The sequence below is a fragment of the Oncorhynchus clarkii genome, chromosome 4 (genome assembly GCF_045791955.1).
Source record: "Oncorhynchus clarkii lewisi isolate Uvic-CL-2024 chromosome 4, UVic_Ocla_1.0, whole genome shotgun sequence".
In the NCBI taxonomy this organism is placed as follows: Eukaryota; Metazoa; Chordata; class Actinopteri; order Salmoniformes; family Salmonidae; genus Oncorhynchus; species Oncorhynchus clarkii.
The window spans coordinates 58882228-58902097 of record NC_092150.1 but is presented as its reverse complement, the minus strand read 5'-3'; the positions used below and the strand labels follow the sequence as shown (position 1 = coordinate 58902097).

At 43.0% G+C, this 19870-nt stretch overlaps 2 protein-coding genes across 3 annotated transcripts in view; both read right to left on the bottom strand.

The window, feature by feature from the left end:
- The window catches only part of LOC139407008 (transmembrane protein 242), a 407233-nt gene that overhangs the window by 38115 nt on the left and 349248 nt on the right, over positions 1 to 19870 (bottom strand). The gene's annotated exons all lie outside the window — the stretch shown is intronic.
- LOC139407006 (CCAAT/enhancer-binding protein zeta-like) lies at positions 965 to 9793 on the bottom strand. Of its 2 annotated transcripts, XR_011634050.1 has the most exons (18): positions 9565 to 9793; positions 7154 to 8679; positions 5738 to 5969; positions 5371 to 5518; positions 5061 to 5149; positions 4776 to 4829; positions 4476 to 4578; positions 4235 to 4303; positions 4085 to 4151; positions 3814 to 3920; positions 3638 to 3704; positions 3292 to 3488; positions 3095 to 3130; positions 2893 to 2988; positions 2729 to 2793; positions 2476 to 2557; positions 1500 to 2083; positions 965 to 1363 (listed from the first exon to the last, which is right to left on the bottom strand). XR_011634050.1 is itself a non-coding variant. In XM_071150245.1 (17 exons), exons 1-17 carry the CDS (start codon positions 9736 to 9738, stop codon positions 1938 to 1940), a joined length of 3258 nt encoding a protein of 1085 aa, XP_071006346.1. In that variant the 5' UTR covers positions 9739 to 9793; the 3' UTR covers positions 965 to 1937. The 2 variants fall into 2 exon arrangements, 1 of the variants encoding a protein (XP_071006346.1); XM_071150245.1 differs by having other exon boundaries at positions 965 to 2083.

Sequence of the window (19870 nt, the reverse complement as noted above, 5' to 3'; positions counted from 1 at the left end):
GGCTGTGCTATCCAGTTGAAACCCTGTATGCCTCATCTGTGTCCGTACTGCACAGAAAGGTAGGTTGTTATAACAACATAAAACCGATATTACAATCTATTTAATTTGTAATACGACAAGTATTTGTTTTGTTAGGATATGTGTACTGAAAAGTCTGGGTTGTCAGTGCTTACGCGTCTTTTCTGCTGAAATAAACAGTTGTCTGTCTTAATCGGGTTCCCGTCGAAGGCACTGCATCTCAGTTCGCGTCACGACAGTCTCTGGTTCGAATCCAGGATGTATCACATCCGGCCGTGATTGGGAGTCCCATACGGCGGCGCACAATTGGCCCAGTGTTTTCCGGTTTTGCCCGGGGTAAGCCGTCATTGTAAATAATAATTTGTTCTTAACTGACTTGCCTAGTTAAATACAGGTTAAAATAAAAAAAGGCTATGAATTTGGATTGAATCAAAGATCATGGATACACTAACAAGATGACATGTCTCTCCGCCCTAACACTTGGAGTTGTTGTCCAAAAAGCGGCACCGCACTAGCTCCCGCCCATCCTTTCTTTGGATTGGTGGATAGATCTCGTTATTGTAATCTGTTTTTGAAAATTCGTTTGTTTACGTCAACCGCCCGTATTCAATGGAGAGACGCTACTATATATGCATATCCGACAGTTTTTCTGAGTTGCCGGGATGTCACGTGTCCTACATATATCAGTACACTCTTAACGTAACATTTCGGAACTTGTATTCGATCAAATAAACTTAATGTAGCCTCCATACAAAAATCCTTGCTTGGTGGGCGAAACAACGCCAACTGCTGGGAGACAGATTTTCCGCCGAGTTGAACCTCTGGTTGAAGGCATTGTGATAGGAAAGACGGAGAACCTCACAAAGCCTAAGTGGCCCCGACCCTTTGGCACTGTTAGCAAAGAGACTGATCAAAGGAGTAGTACTACTTGAAGTGACAGGTGTGCTGGGTGCTTATGGTCTTCTTTTTTTTATTACAAGATGTACACAAGTCATGGTAACATTTACATTTTATATAGAAATGACATTTGCCATGTACACTGACTATCTTGGGCTATGTACACCGTTGCTTTGTAACAAAATTTTCATTTATTTTTATTTCAGAAACAGTATGAACAACATACTGGGCACGGGCTGTAGACAGTTCAAAACATACAAACTTGAAGAATCGTTCCAATTCCAAACCGCACAGCAATAAAATCGGCACCAAATAATAAACGTTTAATCTCCAGTTACAATTATTACAGACCAGACATTATAGTACGCTAATGTTTTCATTTTGTATTTACCTTGTATAAACCTATACAATATATTGAAGAGTTGAAATGTCAATACAGAGAATATGGCTGTGTTTACACAGGCAGCCCAAGGTAACTTCAAAGCATGACAGCCCAATTATGGGTAAGAGCTGATCTGATTGGTCAATAGTTCAATTAGTGGAAAAATAATCAGAATTGGGCTGCCTGTGTAAACGCAGCCTACTTGATTTTACACAGGCATGAAGTAGTTTCTCCAATGATCGGTAGAACAAACCAGGAACTGTCAACAGGTATAGATAAAGGCAATACAGTTTGCACTAATGAACACACCCCTGGCATGTCACCCACTTGCTCTCAAATCCCATTAACCCTGGCATATTCGTTGGACTTATTAAACTGGAGACAGAATAAGTGTTAGGCTGCATTCACACAGGCAGCCTAATTCTGACCCCCCCCCTAATATTTCAGAGCTGATTAGTCAACAGACCAATTAGTGTAAAAAAAAATCTGAGTGTGAATGCAGCCTAAAACACCATCACTTTGTCTGTCCAGCGAATATCCCAGGGTTTATGGGATTCGAGAGCAAGACCTTGAAAGATTGTTCCAAGAAGGCGTAGAGCATGAACATAAACTTAAGTGATCTTAGGTTCAGAAATGATTACTACTTCTTGAAAGTATTTTTGCCAGCCCTTGATTTGCCAAACTGTTTCTTCTTGTTAAACATGGCCTTCTTCTTCCGTAGGGTCTTGACATCTCTACCTCGGACCCAATCGTCTCTCTGGGCCTCCCACTTGAGCTGCCTGACACCTGGGGGAGAAGAGCAACTTACTCTGCATCCTCTACTAAAGTTTGGTCATCTACTGTATTCAACAACCTGTTTGATATGAAATGTACCCTGACGTGGACTGAATTCAGTACTGTCTTAGGGTTGGTTAACTGTTAATCTCTCAAGCATGATGGAGCTATCTATTTTGTGCAACTTTGACAGGAACACTAGTGACTGAGTGTGCTCCAAACTGCTGTGAAGTTACTGACCCTCTCCATGTGGATATGCTGTAGTTTTTAAGCTAGTATCTAGCCAACTGAGTAAAGTCATTTACACAATTTGGCTTTTTTCTTCTTCTGTCAGGTGACACTAACTGTAGTATTCAATAAGACATGGGACATGTTTAATAGACTGTATTTAAGCCAAGGCTTACCTGCTTTGTCCTTGTTGGCCATGGCATTCATGCCGATGTTGTCAAACTTTGAGCCAGCATTTTCATCCAACATAAATCCAAACTGGGGAAAAAAATGAAACAGACATTTAAGCATTCAGTGATATCCTTTTAGTTTCATTTACAAGAAACTCTTCAACAAACTGATGGGTAGCATAACCGTAATAGGATAGCCATCAGCACGCCAACTTAACATTGGGAGATGTGAGAAATATGGTAGGCATGACCATCTCACCTCTTCAGCAGATGCAAACATGGCTGTGTCCTTCTTTCCTTTGTGTTTCTTCCCTGGTTTGGAACCTACAAAATGGAAGAATGTCGAAATGTCAGATAAGATTCTACACTTCTAAATGAGACTCAGAGCAGTTCAACAGTACAAATAGAGGCCCAGCTACTAACCTAGAGACCCAGTGTAGTTAAGATCCTCTGATGCCTTCCTCTTGCTCTTTTTAGAACCTGGAGTGATGTTTGGAACCTCCATCTCATCGTTGGAATCTTGAGGGGAAAACAATATTTTTGAAGAGTCAACTTTTTAATAGCCATTCAAAATTAGGCCCTTATGAAAAAGTAATTTATGTTAAGAAAATTGACTTAAAATTACCACCAAAAGCAAAATCACCATCATCAAGTTCTGGAACTGAAAGAGACAAGAAATTAGAGTAAAGTCTACACTCGTAGTGGGCTAGTGGGACTTTCCACCATATTTCATAAACCAGTCATTTCATTTCAAACTAGTCAAGGGAAGTGAACAATTGCACACTTTAGGAGGAAGGAGAGATAATTGGGACATAAACATACCTTCCTCATCATCATCCTCCCCAGCGGGGTCCATGAAGGCCCCTCCCTCCTCCTCCAGTTCATCTCCAAAGTCCTCCTCGTCCATACTGCCAAGGGACACCTCCTCATCATCCAGATCACCATCCAAGTCATCATCCAGGTCCGACTCATCCTCATCTCCACCCTTCTTCCCCTTCTTAGATTTGGTCTTCACATTGCTGCAACATGCACAAACACAACTTGTCAGATATATCATTCAGTATAAACAAAAACAACACTGGGAACCATTTCAATGCCATGTTTGATAGGTATACACATGAATTACTGATGATATCTAAATGCAAAGCTTTATCAAACGTGTACTTACCCTGCAAAGTCCAGGTCTGTTTCATCAATTGGCAAGTCAGTGAAGTAACTGTCTCCCTCGTATGAATCTGGATAGGGCGAGAAGGCAACCAAAGATGAGCCTGAAGTCTGATATACAATTGACATATTTCCTGAATTTTGGCCAATAACAGTTTATTTCAGAGTCCTTGAACTTACCGAGCAGAGTCTCAAACTCATCATCGTCCACGTCCTCCACACTCTCGTTATCTCCATCTCCTCGTGGCCGACGCAGTGCCTTCTCCGCTTCTCGTTTCTTGAAGAACCTAGCGTGGGGAACAGGGCATTTAAAGACAGCCCAGAACTTGAGTCACTCAAAACAACGGACCATTACATTTTCTTTGCTGCCTTATTCACAATATATACATATATTTGTTTTAATCTGACAGTGTTACTCAAAAGGTTCGTCTATATAATCATTGTTACTCACCGATAGAAGAAGACCTCATCCACAGGAATCTGACTCTCCTTATTGGACAGGAACTCCTCACAGTTCACTGAGAGAAAGAAGACTTGCCTTACTTCTGCTCAATAAAGCGACCCCTTTATCATCCTTTATAGTGATTCAAAAGACACTCACCAGGTAAATTGTGGATGTTATTCATGGTCAGCTTCTGTTTGGGCTGCATAACTGTAGCGTCTGTGTTTTCTGTGAATGATTGAGATGAAAACAGTTTCAACCAAGACGAAAAGGTAGGGTGAATAACTGATTTGGGGAATGAACTGAGACCAGACAGTTGACTAATAATGTGAACCGGGCAATGAAATGCATTTCTGGTGGACTGAGAGAAAAAGGCAACTGAAAATGTTGGAAATATTACGTTTGCCCTTCAGTTGCTTGGGATTCCTGAAGACGAAGCGATCCAAGAACTTGCTGAGAGTGAAGTCCTGGAGAGGGTCTCCTGTGTAGTTGATGAACTCTCCCTGAGGACATGATGCAGAGGGGAAAGGGATGAATTAATCACAGAAAAACTCAAGTGGTAGTCAGAAGGATAGTGAGGGCTAGCCCTGATACCCACTTGGGCCCATTGCTACACAGGCAACTTCTTTGTATGAATATTTTGGTAATAAGCACAAAGTTTCCCCATGCATATATATATATATAAAAAGTTAATTTTTACCTGTAGGATCGTCTTGGCGAACAGTGACACTGATGGGTGGAAATGTGCAGAGAGCTGAGGGGGAAAGACAAGATGTAAAATAACAACATAAGTGGATTCTCCTATGGTACAGTACCTTTTCTCAAGCAAGCCCGTAACACAGAGCACTTTTCTCTCGTCACACAACGACTGCGTCCCAAATGGCGCCCTATTATCTACTGCAATATGGGCCCTGGTCAAAAGTAGTGCACTATATGGGGAAAAGGGTTCCACCTGGGATGCGCCCAATATTGTCATGAGGCTCACCCTTTGCAGCTCCCATAACGTGGTGTGGTCAGCCCCACAGAATAGGGGGTTTCTGTGTAACGGGTCGTAGGTATCCCTACTCTTCCCACCTGGACAACAAAAGAACGAGTATGCATGAAGAGGGGGAAAGGTGACCACTGAATATAAAGGAGTCACAATCAAAACATAATTATACTTACATTTCAACACAAATGCTTACAGTAATTACAACACAATAATAAATACATTTATAAGTATCTGGGTGTAGGATTTCCCCAAATATGTGAATGGAAAATAATGTTAAGGGGGTGGTCTTAATAATAAATCTCACCTTCAATGTTTTGGTGATGTACCCACGACGATGCAGTGGGCTTCGGAATGATCTCACGCTGTCCTTCCTCCACCTTATCTGCATCTACAAACCTCTCCTCATCATCCTCTTCTTCCTTAAGATCTTTGAAATTCTCCTCTTCACCATCCTGCAATCATATCATAATATGTGAGATCAAGTGACATGATGACAAAAATCATTAGAATAAATTAATCTAATGGCTGGTTTCCCAAATATAGATTAAGTCTAGTCCTGGACTAGTGTTAGACTGTGCCTGGGAAACTCTCCCCAAGAGTTCCATTATGTGATTGTGCACAATATGAAAATAACTAGTACTTTATGCTGATGTCATTGAGCTTGGCCTTACCCCACACTCCTGCAGCAGCAGCTTGAGGCCTGGTTTGACCTTCATGACCTCTGATACAAGGAAGAGAGCCCCGCAGGCAAATGTAGGGTTCTGCTCACAGCTGACCTGCAGAAGCCTCTTCACAAAGCCTTTGACCCGCCGCAGGACGATGTCTGCCTTCAGAGACTTGTACAGCAGGTTGAGGAACATACTCTGCCTGGAGCACAGAGTCAGACCTGGGTCCATGAGCTTCCTGTAAACCAGAAAACATAGATGCATCAATCAAACATCATGATCATTGTATACTAAACAAAAATATAAAACGCAACATGTAAAGGGTTGGTCCCATGTTTCATGAGCTGAGTTGGTAGAGCATGGCGCTTGCAACGCCAGGGTTGTGGGTTTGATTCCCACAGGGGACCAGTACGAAAAATAACAAAAATGCAAGCACTCACTGCTGTAAGTCGCTCTGGATAAGTGTCTCCTAAATGACTCAAATGTCAAATAAAAGATCTCAGAAATGTTCCATATGCACAGAAAAGCTTATTTCGCTCAGATTTTGTGCAAAAATATGTTTACATCCCTGTGAGCATTTCTCCTTTGCCAAGATAATTGATTTACCTGACAGGTGTGTCATATCAAGACGATGATTAAACAGCATGATCATTACAGAGGTGCACCTTGTGCTAGGGTCTATAAAAGGCCACCCTAAAGTGTTCAGTTGTCACAACACAATGCCACAGATGTTTCAAGTCTCGAGGGAGCATGAAATAGACATGATGACAGCAGGAATGTCCACCAGAGCTGCTTCCAGAGAATTGAATGTTAATTTCACTACCATAAGCCGCCTCAAACATTGTTTTTGAGAATTAGGCAGTGCGTCCAACTGGCCTCACAACCGCAGACCACGTGTAACTACGCCAGCCCAGGATCGCCACATCTGGCTTCTTCACCTGCGGGATCATCTGAGACCAGTCACCCGGACAGCTGATGAAACTGAGGAGTATTTCTGTTTCTAATGAAGCCACTTTGAGGGGAAAAATGTATTCTGATTGGCTGTGCCTGGCTCCCAAGTGGATGGGCATATGCTCTCCCAGGCCTACCCATGGCTGCGCTCCTGCCGAGTCATGTGAATCCATAGATTAAGGCCTACTGAATTTATTTAAATTTACTAATTTCCTTATATGAACTGTAACTCAGTGAAATTGTTGTGTATATTTTTGTTCAGTACAGTCAACGGTATGTTTACTATAACACTGACTAAGAAAGTGCAAAATTAGGTCCCATGACTAAATACTATCAAGTTAGTATAAATTAGACAACTATTAAGAAACAGACAGCAAACAAATTCACATGTACATTTTTTGGGGACAGGATTTGATACAACATACAGCCATTATTCTTGATCACACCAGCAAGTCTAGAAGTGCAGTTTACCTGTAGAGCGCCACATAGTAGCGGTCTGAGACGATCTGCTGAGAGTCCATCACCTGGAAGAGCAGCATGAGAGCCTGGACGGCAGTGTTGAACTTTGCCAGGTGCACTACTTTAAACAGCGTGTCCAGCTGCTCCTTCACCTTCTCGTCCCCGGCCTTGGCGTAGGGATAGGCCCTGTTCACGCCCGACAGCAGGGCACTCAGCATCTTGGACTCCACATCCTTCTTCTTAATGCAGGCTCGGAAGAAGGAGAAGTAGATGGAGATGAGTTTGCTGGCCAGCTCGGCCTCGTCGTGGTTCAGCAGCACCTGGTTGAGGAAGCACACGGCGTAGTACTGGGCCTTCAGGTTGATGTTGGGCCTGAACATGAGGCGCTCCACCTCACTGCACACCACCGCCTTCATGTTGGGGTGCTTGTGCAGCAGGGTCTCCAGCAGGTACGAGGCCTTGGCTGCCGTCTTGTACTCAGGGTCTCCCAGCTTGTTGACCACCTGGATGAGAAGGGCCCTCTCCTGTTCGGGCCGGTTGAGCAGCAGCTCGTGGGCAGTGGCCAGAGACTTGGCCTTGGTGGTTGCCACCGTGTCGTGGGCAAGTTCGTCCAGGGCCACCACGAACTCTGCCACGTGGTACTTCAGAAGGTGCTCAAAGTACCACAGGACGAGGCGGCGGTCGCGTGCGTCCTTGTTCCCGCTCGCCTTCTGCTCCAGCTTGTCAAAGGGATGCTGGGCGAAGGTCCTGAGCTTGCGGTTCACTGGCAGCAGGTCAGACATGAAGAGCTCTCGGAGAGTGTCCAGAGCCATCAGCCCCTGTCTGCGACTACCCTTCTTCTTCACCATGGAGACCAGGTTCTCCACATGCTCTATGCTCTGTACCGGGGCATCCTGGATCAGAACTGTCATGGCTGCCATCCTGTCAGCCAGCGTGCCTGCGGAGACCACATTTTTCATCCAGGCTGAGTTGGCCCCCTTCTGCATGTTCTTCTTGCTCTTGTAGAGCCCTGTCTCAGCCTCAAACAGCTTTATAGCCAGGGCCTTGTACTGGGAGACTTGAGACTCATCCTGTGGGTTAGAGGTACCCTCTGCAGTGTACTCCAGGTCAAACCACTTGCCACCTGGTTTGATCAGAAGCAGCTGCCTCGGCTGAAACTCAAATACGTTGGCATTTAGTTTAGCTTTCTTTCCAGTGGCTGGGACGCTGGTTTTTGCTGTCTCTTTATTTTTCTTATTCTTTGTCTCCACTGTAGATGTGACAGGCAGGTCCTTGCCTTTAGGCTCTGGTTTGGGCTTCTGATCACCTGACTTGGCTTTCTTGGCATCAGCCTTTTTGCTCTCCTTTTGGCTCGCCTCTGCCTTCTCTTCCTCTGTAGGCTCATCTGGGATAATCTGTTGGTCTTTGTATGAGCGGATGCCCAGCTTGGTGATGAATGTCTCCAATTCGCCAGGTTCCAGGTCATCTATGGCTCCTTTCTTTCCACCGTCGATCAGCTCATTCTCATCAATGATGGCGTCAAGCAGGGCAAAGTCAGCCTACACCAGCACAAGAAAAAAGCCAAGAGAAAAAGAGGTGATTGAACAGTCATGACTTGTCTGAACATTACCGAGTAGAACCACTTGCAAGCAGCTAACGTTAGTTATATTGTACCTTGCCTGGAAACCCGACGTTGAATTATATTGAATTCTACATCGAGCAGACATTTGCGTTTGAATCTCAGACCTCTAACAAGCCAGAATGAGTAAAATTATATTTTAACTTAGTTAACAGTTGTCCGTTCAGTTGGTCCTCTGTGATACAATATATCCACAGGTAACGCTAAATCACAATTAAATCCACAACCGGACGTTCAGAGTTCTATAACCTGAAGCATGCTCACAAAATTATAATACATGCAGGCCAAACATGTATACGTGCCGAATTTGTGCACATGTTTACATGGTTCTGCGAATGCTTCAGGGGATATTAATCTGAACGTACAATGAGCGCTTTGATACGGTGATTTAATTATACATTCCTGTGGATATAGTGTCTTGCATTCCTACCGTCAAAAGACCAACATCCGTAACAACCGGTAGAGTATGTTTAAATGTATATCTATTCAACATACTGGCTTGTAGAGGTCGTGAGAAGAAACGTTCCAGATCCAAACACTCATTTTTGCACGACGTAGAATTCAATGCAATTAATCGTCGGGTTTCAAGGCAACTAGCTAGCTAAGTTAGCTACCTAGCATCATCGTCAATAACTACTGACAGTGCTAGATAAAGCGTAGCAAAGTCGAACAAATACAGAAAGCATTAACAGTTGAACAAACAATTTATTCGATATTTTGGGAGAAAATGGCACGTGTTTAGTGGTAGCAGCAGGATAAATGTGCTAGTTAGCATGAGGTGCTAGCCTCAAATAACGTTACTTACTCGGGTTCCACCCAAACGTAAAACCTCGTCCAAATTAAATTCGTCGTCCGGTTGAGGACCATCTCCATTGACTTCTTCTTCCTCATCTCCATCGTTGTCATTTTCAAACTCGTCCTTTACATTTACAAAATGTGTTTTGGCTAATGCCTTACGGTTCTTTCCTTTCGGTGCCATGCTGAAAGCAGCATGTAGAAAAATGACAGGACCTGGAAGGAAAGTGTGTACAGTAACTGCCTTACTATCGTCGAAAGCAATTATTTGTGATCTTCATATCCAGCTTGATTTCAGAACAAGATTCGTGTGTTTTATTTTGTTATCCAAAACCACATGACTAGTAGTGTATAGGATTTTCTGGATTATATTTCTGATTTATATGTATCAAACAGGACTGTTTGAACTAAAGTTCAAAGTTCACAAGTCAATTTCATCCAATCAAAAGTTTTGTTACCGGTTTTGCAAAGAATGGGCGAGATCGTTTGCACATTCTAAACCATTCCATTTATCTGAAGTGAACTCTCACTCACCCGGGGCACCACGCCATGTAAAACAAACTAACCCAAATATTGTCCAATCAGAAAAGTAGCGGTACTGGGGTGCAAAGGAGCAAAATAAATAACAATATGGTGATGAGGTAGTTGGATGGGCTATTTACAGATTGGCTATGTACAGGTGCAGTGATCTGTGAGCTGCTCTGACAGCTGGTGCTTAAAGCTAGTGAGGGAGATATGAGTCTCCAGCTTCAGTAATTTTTGCAGTTTGTTCCAGTCATTGGCAGCAAAGAACTGGAAGGAAAGGCAGAATTGGCTTTGGGGGTGACCAGTGAAATATACCTACTGGAGCGTGTGCTGCGGGTGGGTGCTGCTATGGTGACCAGTAAGCTGAGATAAGGTGGGGCTTTACCCAGTAACGACTTATAGATGACCTGGAGCCAGCTCAGGACCTTCGCCAACGAGAGCATACAGGTCGCAGTGGTAGGTAGTATATGGGGCTTTGGTGACAAAACGGATGGCACTGTGATAGACTGCATCCAATTTGCTGAGTAGAGTGTTGGAGGCTATTTTGTAAATGACATTGCCGAAGTTAAGGATCGGTAGGATAGTCAGTTTTACTAGGGTATGTTTGGCAGCGTGAGTGAAGGATGCTTTGTTGCGAGATAGGAAGCCGATTCTAGGTTTAATTTTGGATTGGAGATGCTTAATGTGAGTCTGGAAGGAGAGTTTACAGTCTAACCAGACACCTAGGTATTTGTAGTTGTCCACATATTCTAAGTCAGAACCGTCCAGAGTAGTGATGCTGGACGGGTGGGTAGGTGTGGGCAGCGATCAGTTGAAGAGCATGCATTTAGTTTTGCTTGCATTTAAGAGCAGTTGGAGGCCACGGAAGGAGAGTTGTATGGCATTGACGCTCGTCTGGAGGTTATTTAACACAGTGTCCAAAGAAGGGCCAGAAGTATACAGAATGGTGTTGTCTGGGTAGAGGTGGATCAGAGAATCGCCAGCAGCAAGAGTGACATCATTGATGTATACAGAGAAAAGAGTTGGCCCGAGGATTGAACCCTGTGGCACCCCCATAGAGACTGCCAAAGGTCCGGAAAACAGGCCCTCCGATTTGACACACTTAACTCTGTCAGAGAAGTAGTTGGTGAACCAGGCGAGGCAGTCATTTGAGAAACCAAGGCTGTTGAGTCTGCTGATAAGAATGTGGTGATTGACAGAGTCGAAAGCCTTGGCCAGGTCGATGAATACAGCTGCACAGTATTGTCTCTCATCGATGGCAGTTATGATATTAGGACCTTGAGCGTGGCTGAGGTGTACCCATGACCAGCTCGGAAACAAGATTGCATAGCGGAGAAGGTACGGTGGGAATCGAAATGGTCGGTGATCTGTTTGTTAACTTGGCTTTTGAAGACCTTAGAAAGGCAGGGTAGGATAGATATGGGTCTAGAGTGTCTCACCCTTTGAAGAGGGGGATGACTGCGGCAGCTTTCCAAATTTTGGGGATCTCAGATGATACGAAAGAGAGGTTGAACAAGCTAGTAATAGGGGTTGCAACAATTTCAGTGAATAATTTTAGGAATAGAGGGTCCATATTGTCTAGCCCTGCTGAATTGTAGGGGTCCAGATTTTGGCTAACTGACTACTAGCTAGTAGCTGGCTAGCTTTTGATGGGGGTTCCGGTTCTTAAGTATAAAAAATAGCAGATCCGTACCACATTGGGTGAGGCTGGTTGCAGGAGAGTATATTCAGTCTGTAGATGGAAATTGATATTACAATACATACAAACATTTTACAACAAAAAAAAAGGAAAAACTATATTTACACGGGACACGACGAAACACGTCTGACTGCTACGCCATCTTGGGTGGACCAAACACTTTTGAATCTGCTAGCTTGCTAGTTGGCTACACTCGTGGAGTCTGAGGAATTAATGCATCTTCTGCCAAAGTCTGTCATGTAAAGATGGACTGTAGTTTGACAAGATATTGTACGTAGGCCTATGAAACGCAGTTAGCTGATCCCTGCCGGTGTGCTTTCAGTTGTCTCTCTCATGCTACTGTGCAGTCAGGCTTGATGTCCCTTTCTGGGAAAGTATAACGTTAGTAGCCTACTGTTACAGTGGAACATTGTCTGAGTGTTGTAACTAGCTAGATAACTGTGTCAATGAGGACAGTTAGAGCACTGCAGAGTTTTAGCAATGTCCTTGTCTGCCCTTGTCCACCACCATCATCTGGTAAGATCAGTTTCTCTATTTCAGCCTTACTAGTTATGGATATCTCTCATTGGAATTGTATCCACAGTCATTTCAGTCTATGTCTAGTTTATCAGAAATCTGTATCTAAATGTTAACTTCTTCTTTATAGTTAGATCATGGAGCAGATAAACTAATGCCAGGGAACTCAATGCTCAGCCACCTAACCTCCGAGATCAAAGCTACAGGTCCTATCTCAGTGGCAGAGTACATGAGGTTCTCACTAACCCAGTCAAGGTAGGTAACTACCACCTGATCAATTCACACGCACGCACACCCACACAGTACAGAAACCAGTCAGACAGTGCCACTATTCTTTAAAGATATGTTTGTTTCAGAGATGAAACGGTCTGTTTATTTTCCAGGGCTATTAGGTGCAGAATGATATGCTTGGGCCAGATGGAGATTTCATCACAATGCCAGAAATTAGTCAGATCTTTGGGGAGGTAAGCATTTTCATCACAACCATATTCCAATTCATGTTAATCAATACATGTATGGATTGCTGTGTTGTAGATGTATGCATATACATGCTTGATCAACAGTCTTTCTATGTTCGAGTTTCTTTATGTTGTTCCATATCAATGCCCTGAGTGATGATGATGATGGTTTCAGCTTATCCTTTCTCTGTCTGTAGCTGCTGGGGATCTGGTGTTTAAGCGAGTGGATGGGAGCAGGGAAGCCCAGTCACTTCCAGTTAGTGGAGTTTGGACCAGGAAGAGGCTCCTTGGCCAATGACATTCTCAGTATGTACAGTACCATTCACAAGTATGTACAGTACCATTCACAAGTTTGGACACACCTACTCATTCAAGTGTTTTTCTTTATTTTTACTATTTTCTACATTGTACAATAATAGTGAAGACATCAAAACTTTGAAATAACACATATGGAATCATGTAGTAACCAAAAAAGTGTAAAACAAATCTAAATATATTTGAGATTCTTCAAAGTAGCCACTCTTTGCCTTGATGACAGCTTTGCATTCTCTCAACCAGCTTCATGAGGTAGTCACCTGGAATGCATTTCAATTAACATGTGTGCCTTGTTAAAAGGATTTTCTTTCCTTAATGCATTTGAGCCAATCAGTTGTGTTGTGACAAGGTAGGAGTGGTATACAGAAGATGGTCTTTTACCAAATAGGGCTAAGTCCATATAATGGCAAGAACAGCTCAAATAAGCAAAGAGAAATGACAGTCAATCATTACTTTAAGACATGAAGGTCAGTCAATCTGGAAAATGGCAAGAGCTTTGAAAGTTTCTTCAAGTGCAGTTGCAAAAAACATCAAGCGCTATGATGAAACTGGCTCTCATGAGGACCGCCACAGGAAAAGAAGACCCAGAGTTATTTCTGCTGCAGAGGATATGTTCATTAGAGTTACCAGCTTCAGAAATTGCAGCCCAAATAAATGCTTCACCGAGTTCAAGTAACAGACACATCTCTTCATCAACTGTTCAGAAGAGACTGTGACTCAGGCCTTCATAATTGAATTGCCACAAAGAAACCACTACTAAAGGACACCAATAATAAGAAGACACTTGCTTGGGCCAAGAAACACAAGCAATGGATATTAGACCTGTGGAAACCTGTCCTTCGGTCTGATGAGTCCTAATTTGAGATTTTTAGCTCCAAACGCTGTGTCTTTGTGAGATGCAGAGTAGGTGAACGGATGATCTCCACGTGTGGTTCCCACCGTGAAGCATGGAAGAGGAGGTGTGATGTGGGGGTGCTGTGCTGCAGCGATACGCCACAGCGATACGCCATACCATCTGGTTTGCGCTTAATGGGACTAAGAAGGAGAGTGATGGAGTGCTGCATCAGATGACCTGGCCTCCACAATCACCCGACCTCAACCCAATTGAGATGATTTGGGATGAGTTGGACCGCAGAGTGAAGGAAAAGCAGCTAACAAGTTCTCAGCATATTTGGGAACTCCTTCAAGGCAGTTGGGAAATTATTCCTCATGAAGCTGGTTGAGAGAAAAGGGTGGCTTCTTTGAAGAATCTCAAATATATTTTGATTTAACACTTTTTTTTGCTTACTACATGATTCCATAGGTGTTATTTCATAGTTGTCATGTCTTCACTATTCTACAATGTAGAATTCTTTTTTAACTAAAGAAAAAACCTTGAAAGAGTAGATGTGTTTAAACTTTGAATGCCCAGTCTCGTGATGCTATGTCCTACTACTACATGACCAAATGCTTTGTAAACAGACGGTATTCATGTGAGTTCAATATATGACCAGTGGAGGGAGCAATTTCCACATTTAGTCCATCAATCTAATAAGCTAAACTGCGAAACAATACGCTGTCTCTCTGTCTGCGTTGTCCAGGTCATCAGTCACCTGCGTGGGGCCCTGGGTGGGGCTGCTGTCTCAGTGCACCTTGTGGAGGTGAGTTCTAAACTGAGCCAGGTTCTGACGAGGGACCAGAGCCAGGGGTGGGCCAGGAACGATGAGCCTGTGTACCGCCATGTGACCACCACCACAGGCCTCCCCATCTCCTGGTACCGCAACCTGGATGACGTCCCCAGAGGTAGTAATCTATAGTTTTAAATGAGGTAATTGTAGTTAATCTTAATTGAGTTAATCTCATGTTGGATTACGTGTCTAGAGGTAGTATAGAAACTTGGCTGGAGACTAATGATGCATGTTTTAATACCTAATCATTTAGCTATGGTAAGAGTTTAATACATTTCATTTACTGGGTGTGAATTTGTTATTGACTGGCACTTTTTTTTTCTTTCATACAGGCTTCAGCAATCTACCTTGCTCATGAGTTCTTTGATGCCTTACCCATCCACAAATTCCAGGTACGTTTACTTTATCAGCTATTTGGATTAGACATATAGATCTTGATAACAGATTGTAAGTGCCATTTGATCCGTTGTGCATTGATTGTGACGTGGGCACAGAGAACAAAGGGCTGGAGGGAGGTGATGGTGGATATTGACCTAGACGAGCCAGGCAAGCTGAGGTTTGTCATAGTGCCAGCTCCCACTTTTTTATTTTTTTATTTTATTTCTTTATTTTATTTATTTATTTTTACCCCATTTTCTCCCCAATTTCGTGGTATCCAATTGTTGTAGTAGCTACTATCTTGTCTCATCGCTACAACTCCCGTACGGGCTCGGGAGAGACAAAGGTTGAAAGTCATGCGTCATACACAACCCAACCAAGCCGCACTGCTTCTTAACACAGCGTGCATCCAACCCGGAAGCCAGCCGCACCAATGTGTCGGAGGAAACACCGTGCACCTGGCAACCTTGGTTAGTGCGCACTGCGCCCGGCCCGCCACAGGAGTCGCTGGTGCGCGACGAGACAAGGACATCCCTACCGACCAATCCCTCCCTAACCCGGACGACGCTAGGCCAATTGTGCGTCGCCCCACGGACCTCCCGGTCGCGAACCCATGGACTCTGATGGCACAGCTGGCGCTGCAGTACAGCGCCCTTAACCACTGCGCCACCCGGGAGGCCAGCTCGCACTCTTGCCTCTCCTCAGCTGTTTCGCAGTGCTGCGTGTTGATGATTAAAGGTCGAATGCAGCTGTTTTTTATTTATTTTTATGTCAATATCAAATCATTTCTGTGTAACAATTAAAGAACATTACTGTGGTTGTTTTCAATTAAAATTGTCAAAAAGAAACAAAAATGCTTCTTAGCAAAGAGCAATTCCTCAAGCAAGAAGCAAACTAGAAAGGTAGGACTGTCTGGGAGTGGTCTGAATGGGGATGGGATGTCACCAGGCAGGCCAAAACTCCATACCACCAAAACAGGCTGATATTTCAGGTGGTCTTTTCAAACAAGCCTTACACTAAAAGTACATTATCATCAATTTCACAGTATTATTCCAACCTCATAGTGTGGAAATGGACACTTGAGTGAACAAAACATGATTAAAACCTTCCTAATATTGAGTTGCACTCCCCTTTTTCCCCCTTAGAACAGCCTCAATTCATCGGTGCATGGACTCTACGAGGTGTCGAAAGTGTTCCACACGGATGCTGGCCACACGGATGTTGACTCCAATGCTTCCCACAGTTGTGTCAAGTTGGACCATACTTGAGAGACGCAAGAAACTGTTGAGCGTGGGGGGAAAAAAGCATTGCAGTTCTTGACACAAACCGATGTGCCTACTACGATACTCCGTTCAAAGACACTTACATTTTTTTGCTTTCTCATTCACCCTCTGAATGGCACACAATCCATGCCAATTCATTTCAATTGTCTCAAGGCTTAAAAATCCTTCTTTAACTCGTCTCCTCCCCTTCATCGACACTTATTGAAGTGGATTTAACATGTGACATTAATTAAGGGGTCATTACTTTCACCTGGTCAGTCTGTCATGGAAAGAGCAGGTGTTTCTAATGTTTTGTACACTCGGTGTATATACAGTTGAAGTCGGAAGTTTACATACACTTAGGTGGGAGTCATTAAAACTATTTTTTTCAACCACTCCACTAATTTCTTGTTAACGAACTATAGTTTTGGCAAGTCAGTTAGGACATCTACTTTGTGCATGACACAAGTCATTTTTCCAACAATTGTTTACAGACATATTATTTCACTTTATAATTTACTGTATCACAATTCGAGTGGGTCAGAAGTTTACATTCACTAAGTGTACTGTGCCTTTAAACAGCTTGGAAATTTCTAGAAAATGATGTCATGGCTTTAGAAGCTTCTGATAGGCTAATTGACATCATTTGAGTCAATTGGAGGTGTACCTGTGGATGTATTTCAAGTCCAACCTTCAAACTCACTGCCTCTTTGCTTGACATCATGGGAAAATCAAAAGAAATTAGCCAAGACCTCAGAAAAAATTGTAGAGTCTCGTTCATTATTGGGAGCAATTTCCTAACTCCTGAAGGTACCATGTTCATCTGTACAAACAATAGTACGCAAGTATAAACGCCATGGGACCACGCAGCCGACAAACTTCTCGGGAAGAAGAAGAGATTAATGTATTTTGCTGTGAAAAGTGCAAATCAATCCCAGAACAACAGCAGGACCTTGTGAAGATGCTGGAGGAAACAGGTACAAAAGTATCCATATCCACAGTAAAATACAAATCCTATATCGAAATAACCTGAAAGGCCCCTCAGCATGGAAGAAGCCACAAAACGACCATAAAAAAGCCAGACTACAGTTTGCAACTGCACATGGGGACAAAGATTGTACTTTTTGGAGAAATGTCCTCTGGTCTGATGAAACAAAAAAATAACTGTTTGGCCATAATGATCATCGTTATGTTTGGAAGGAAAAGGGGGAGGATTGCAAGCCGAAGAACACCATCCCAACCGTGAAGCACGGGGGTGGCAGCATCATGTTGTGGGGGTGCTTTGCTGTAGGAGGGACTGGTGCACTTTACAAAACAGATGGCATCATGAGGTAGGAAAATTACAGTGCCTTGCGAAAGTAGTCGGCCCCCTTGAACTTTGCGACCTTTTGCCACATTTCAGGCTTCAAACATAAAGATATAAAACTGTATTTTTTTGTGAAGAATCAACACCAAGTGGGACACAATCATGAAGTGGAACGACATTTATTAGATATTTCAAACTTTTTTAACAAATCAAAAACTGAAAAATTGGGCGTGCAAAATTATTCAGCCCCCTTAAGTTAATACTTTGTGGCCATTCTAACACCTGGATATGTTTATTTTTGAACCATTCCATTGTAGATTTTGCTTTATGTTTTGGATCATTGTCTTGTTAGAAGACAAATCTCCGTCCCAGTCTCAGGTCTTTTGCAGACTCCATCAGATTTTCTTCCAGAATGGTCCTGTATTTGGCTCCATCCATCTTCCCATCAATTTTAACCATCTTCCCTGTCCCTGCTGAAGAAAAGCAGGCCCAATCCATGATGCTGCCACCACCATGTTTGACAGTGGGGATGGTGTGTTCAGCTGTGTTGCTTTTACGCCAAACATAATGTTTTGCATTGTTGCCAAAAAGTTCAAAAGTTGCCAAAAAGTTCAATTTTGGTTTCATCTGACCAGAGCACCTTCTTCCACATGTTTGGTGTGTCTCCCAGGTGGCTTGTGGCAAACTTTAAACGACAACTTTAAGATATCTTTAAGAAATGGCTTTCTTCTTGCCACTCTTCCATAAAGGCCAGATTTGTGCAATATACGACTGATTGTTGTCCTATGGACAGAGTCTCCCATCTCAGCTGTAGATCTCTGCAGTTCATCCAGAGTGATCATGGGCCTCTTGGCTGCATCTCTGATCAGTCTTCTCCTTGTATGAGCTGAAAGTTTAGAGGGACGGCCAGGTCTTGGTAGATTTGCAGTGGTCTGATACTCCTTCCATTTCAATATTATCGCTTGCACAGTGCTCCTTGGGATGTTTAAAGCTTGGGAAATCTTTTTGTATCCAAATCCGGCTTTAAACTTCTTCACAACAGTATCTCGGACCTGCCTGGTGTGTTCCTTGTTCTTCATGATGCTCTCTGCGCTTTTGACGGACCTCTGAGACTATCACAGTGCAGGTGCATTTATACAGAGACTTGATTACACACAGGTGGATTGTATTTATCATCATTAGTCATTTAGGTCAACATTGGATCATTCAGAGATCCTCACTGAACTTCTGGAGAGAGTTTGCTGCACTGACGAGTGTCCCACTTGTTGTTGATTCTTCACAAAAAAATACAGTTTTATATCTTTATGTTTGAAGCCTGAAATGTGGCAAAAGGTTGCAAAGTTCAAGGGGGCCAAATACTTTCGCAAGGCACTGTATGTGGATATATTGAAGCAACATCAAGACATCAGTTAAAGTTAAATCTTGGTCGCAAATGGGTCTTTCAATTGGACAATGACCCCAAGCATACTTTCAAAGCTGTGGCAAAATGGCTTAAGGACAACAAAGTCACGGTATTGGAGTGGCCATCACAAAGCTTTGACCTCAATCCTATAGAAAATGTGTAAGCAGAACTGAAAAGGTGTGTGAGAGCAAGGAGGCCTACAAATCTGACTCAGTTACACCAGCTCTGTCTGGAGGAATGGGCCAGAATTCACCCAACTTAATGTGGGAAGCTTGTGGAAGGCTACCCAAAACGTTTGACCCAAGTTAAACAATTTAAAGGCAATGCTATCAAATACTAATTGAGTGTATGTAAACTTCTGACCCACTGGGAATGTGATGAAAGAAATAAAAGCTGAAATAAATAATTCTCTCTGCTATTATTCTGACATCTCACATTCTTAAAATAAAGTGGTGATCCTAACTGACCTAAGATGGATTTTTTACTAGGATTTAATGTAAGAAATGTTGATAAACTGAGTTTTATATGTATTTGGCGTAAGGTGTATGTAAACTGTAAAACACAGGAAAATCACGTTTTTGATTCAGTTTTTCTTGAGTTTTGTATCATATTGTACAACAGCTGATGAAACTAACACTGTAAAAGTGTGAAGAAATGTGATCAATATTATTTCCTGATAGTTGCTGGTTGAAAATACAATTCACACTTAACCGGTTTTGCATGGGTGTGGTTTTGGCTTGCATGGTGACATCACCAGGCGGTATCAGTTAATAGACCAATAAATGAGA

Coding starts and splice junctions, on each gene's coding strand:
- LOC139407006 (XM_071150245.1), bottom strand. CDS start 9,738: ATGGCACCGAAAGGAAAGAACCGTAAGGCATTAGCCAAAACACATTTT. Junction 5,970..7,153: donor TACTATGTGGCGCTCTACAG/GTAAACTGCACT, acceptor TCTGGTTTACAG/GAAGCTCATGGACCCAGGTC. Junction 2,558..2,728: donor TGTTTGCATCTGCTGAAGAG/GTGAGATGGTCA, acceptor TTTTTTCCCCAG/TTTGGATTTATGTTGGATGA.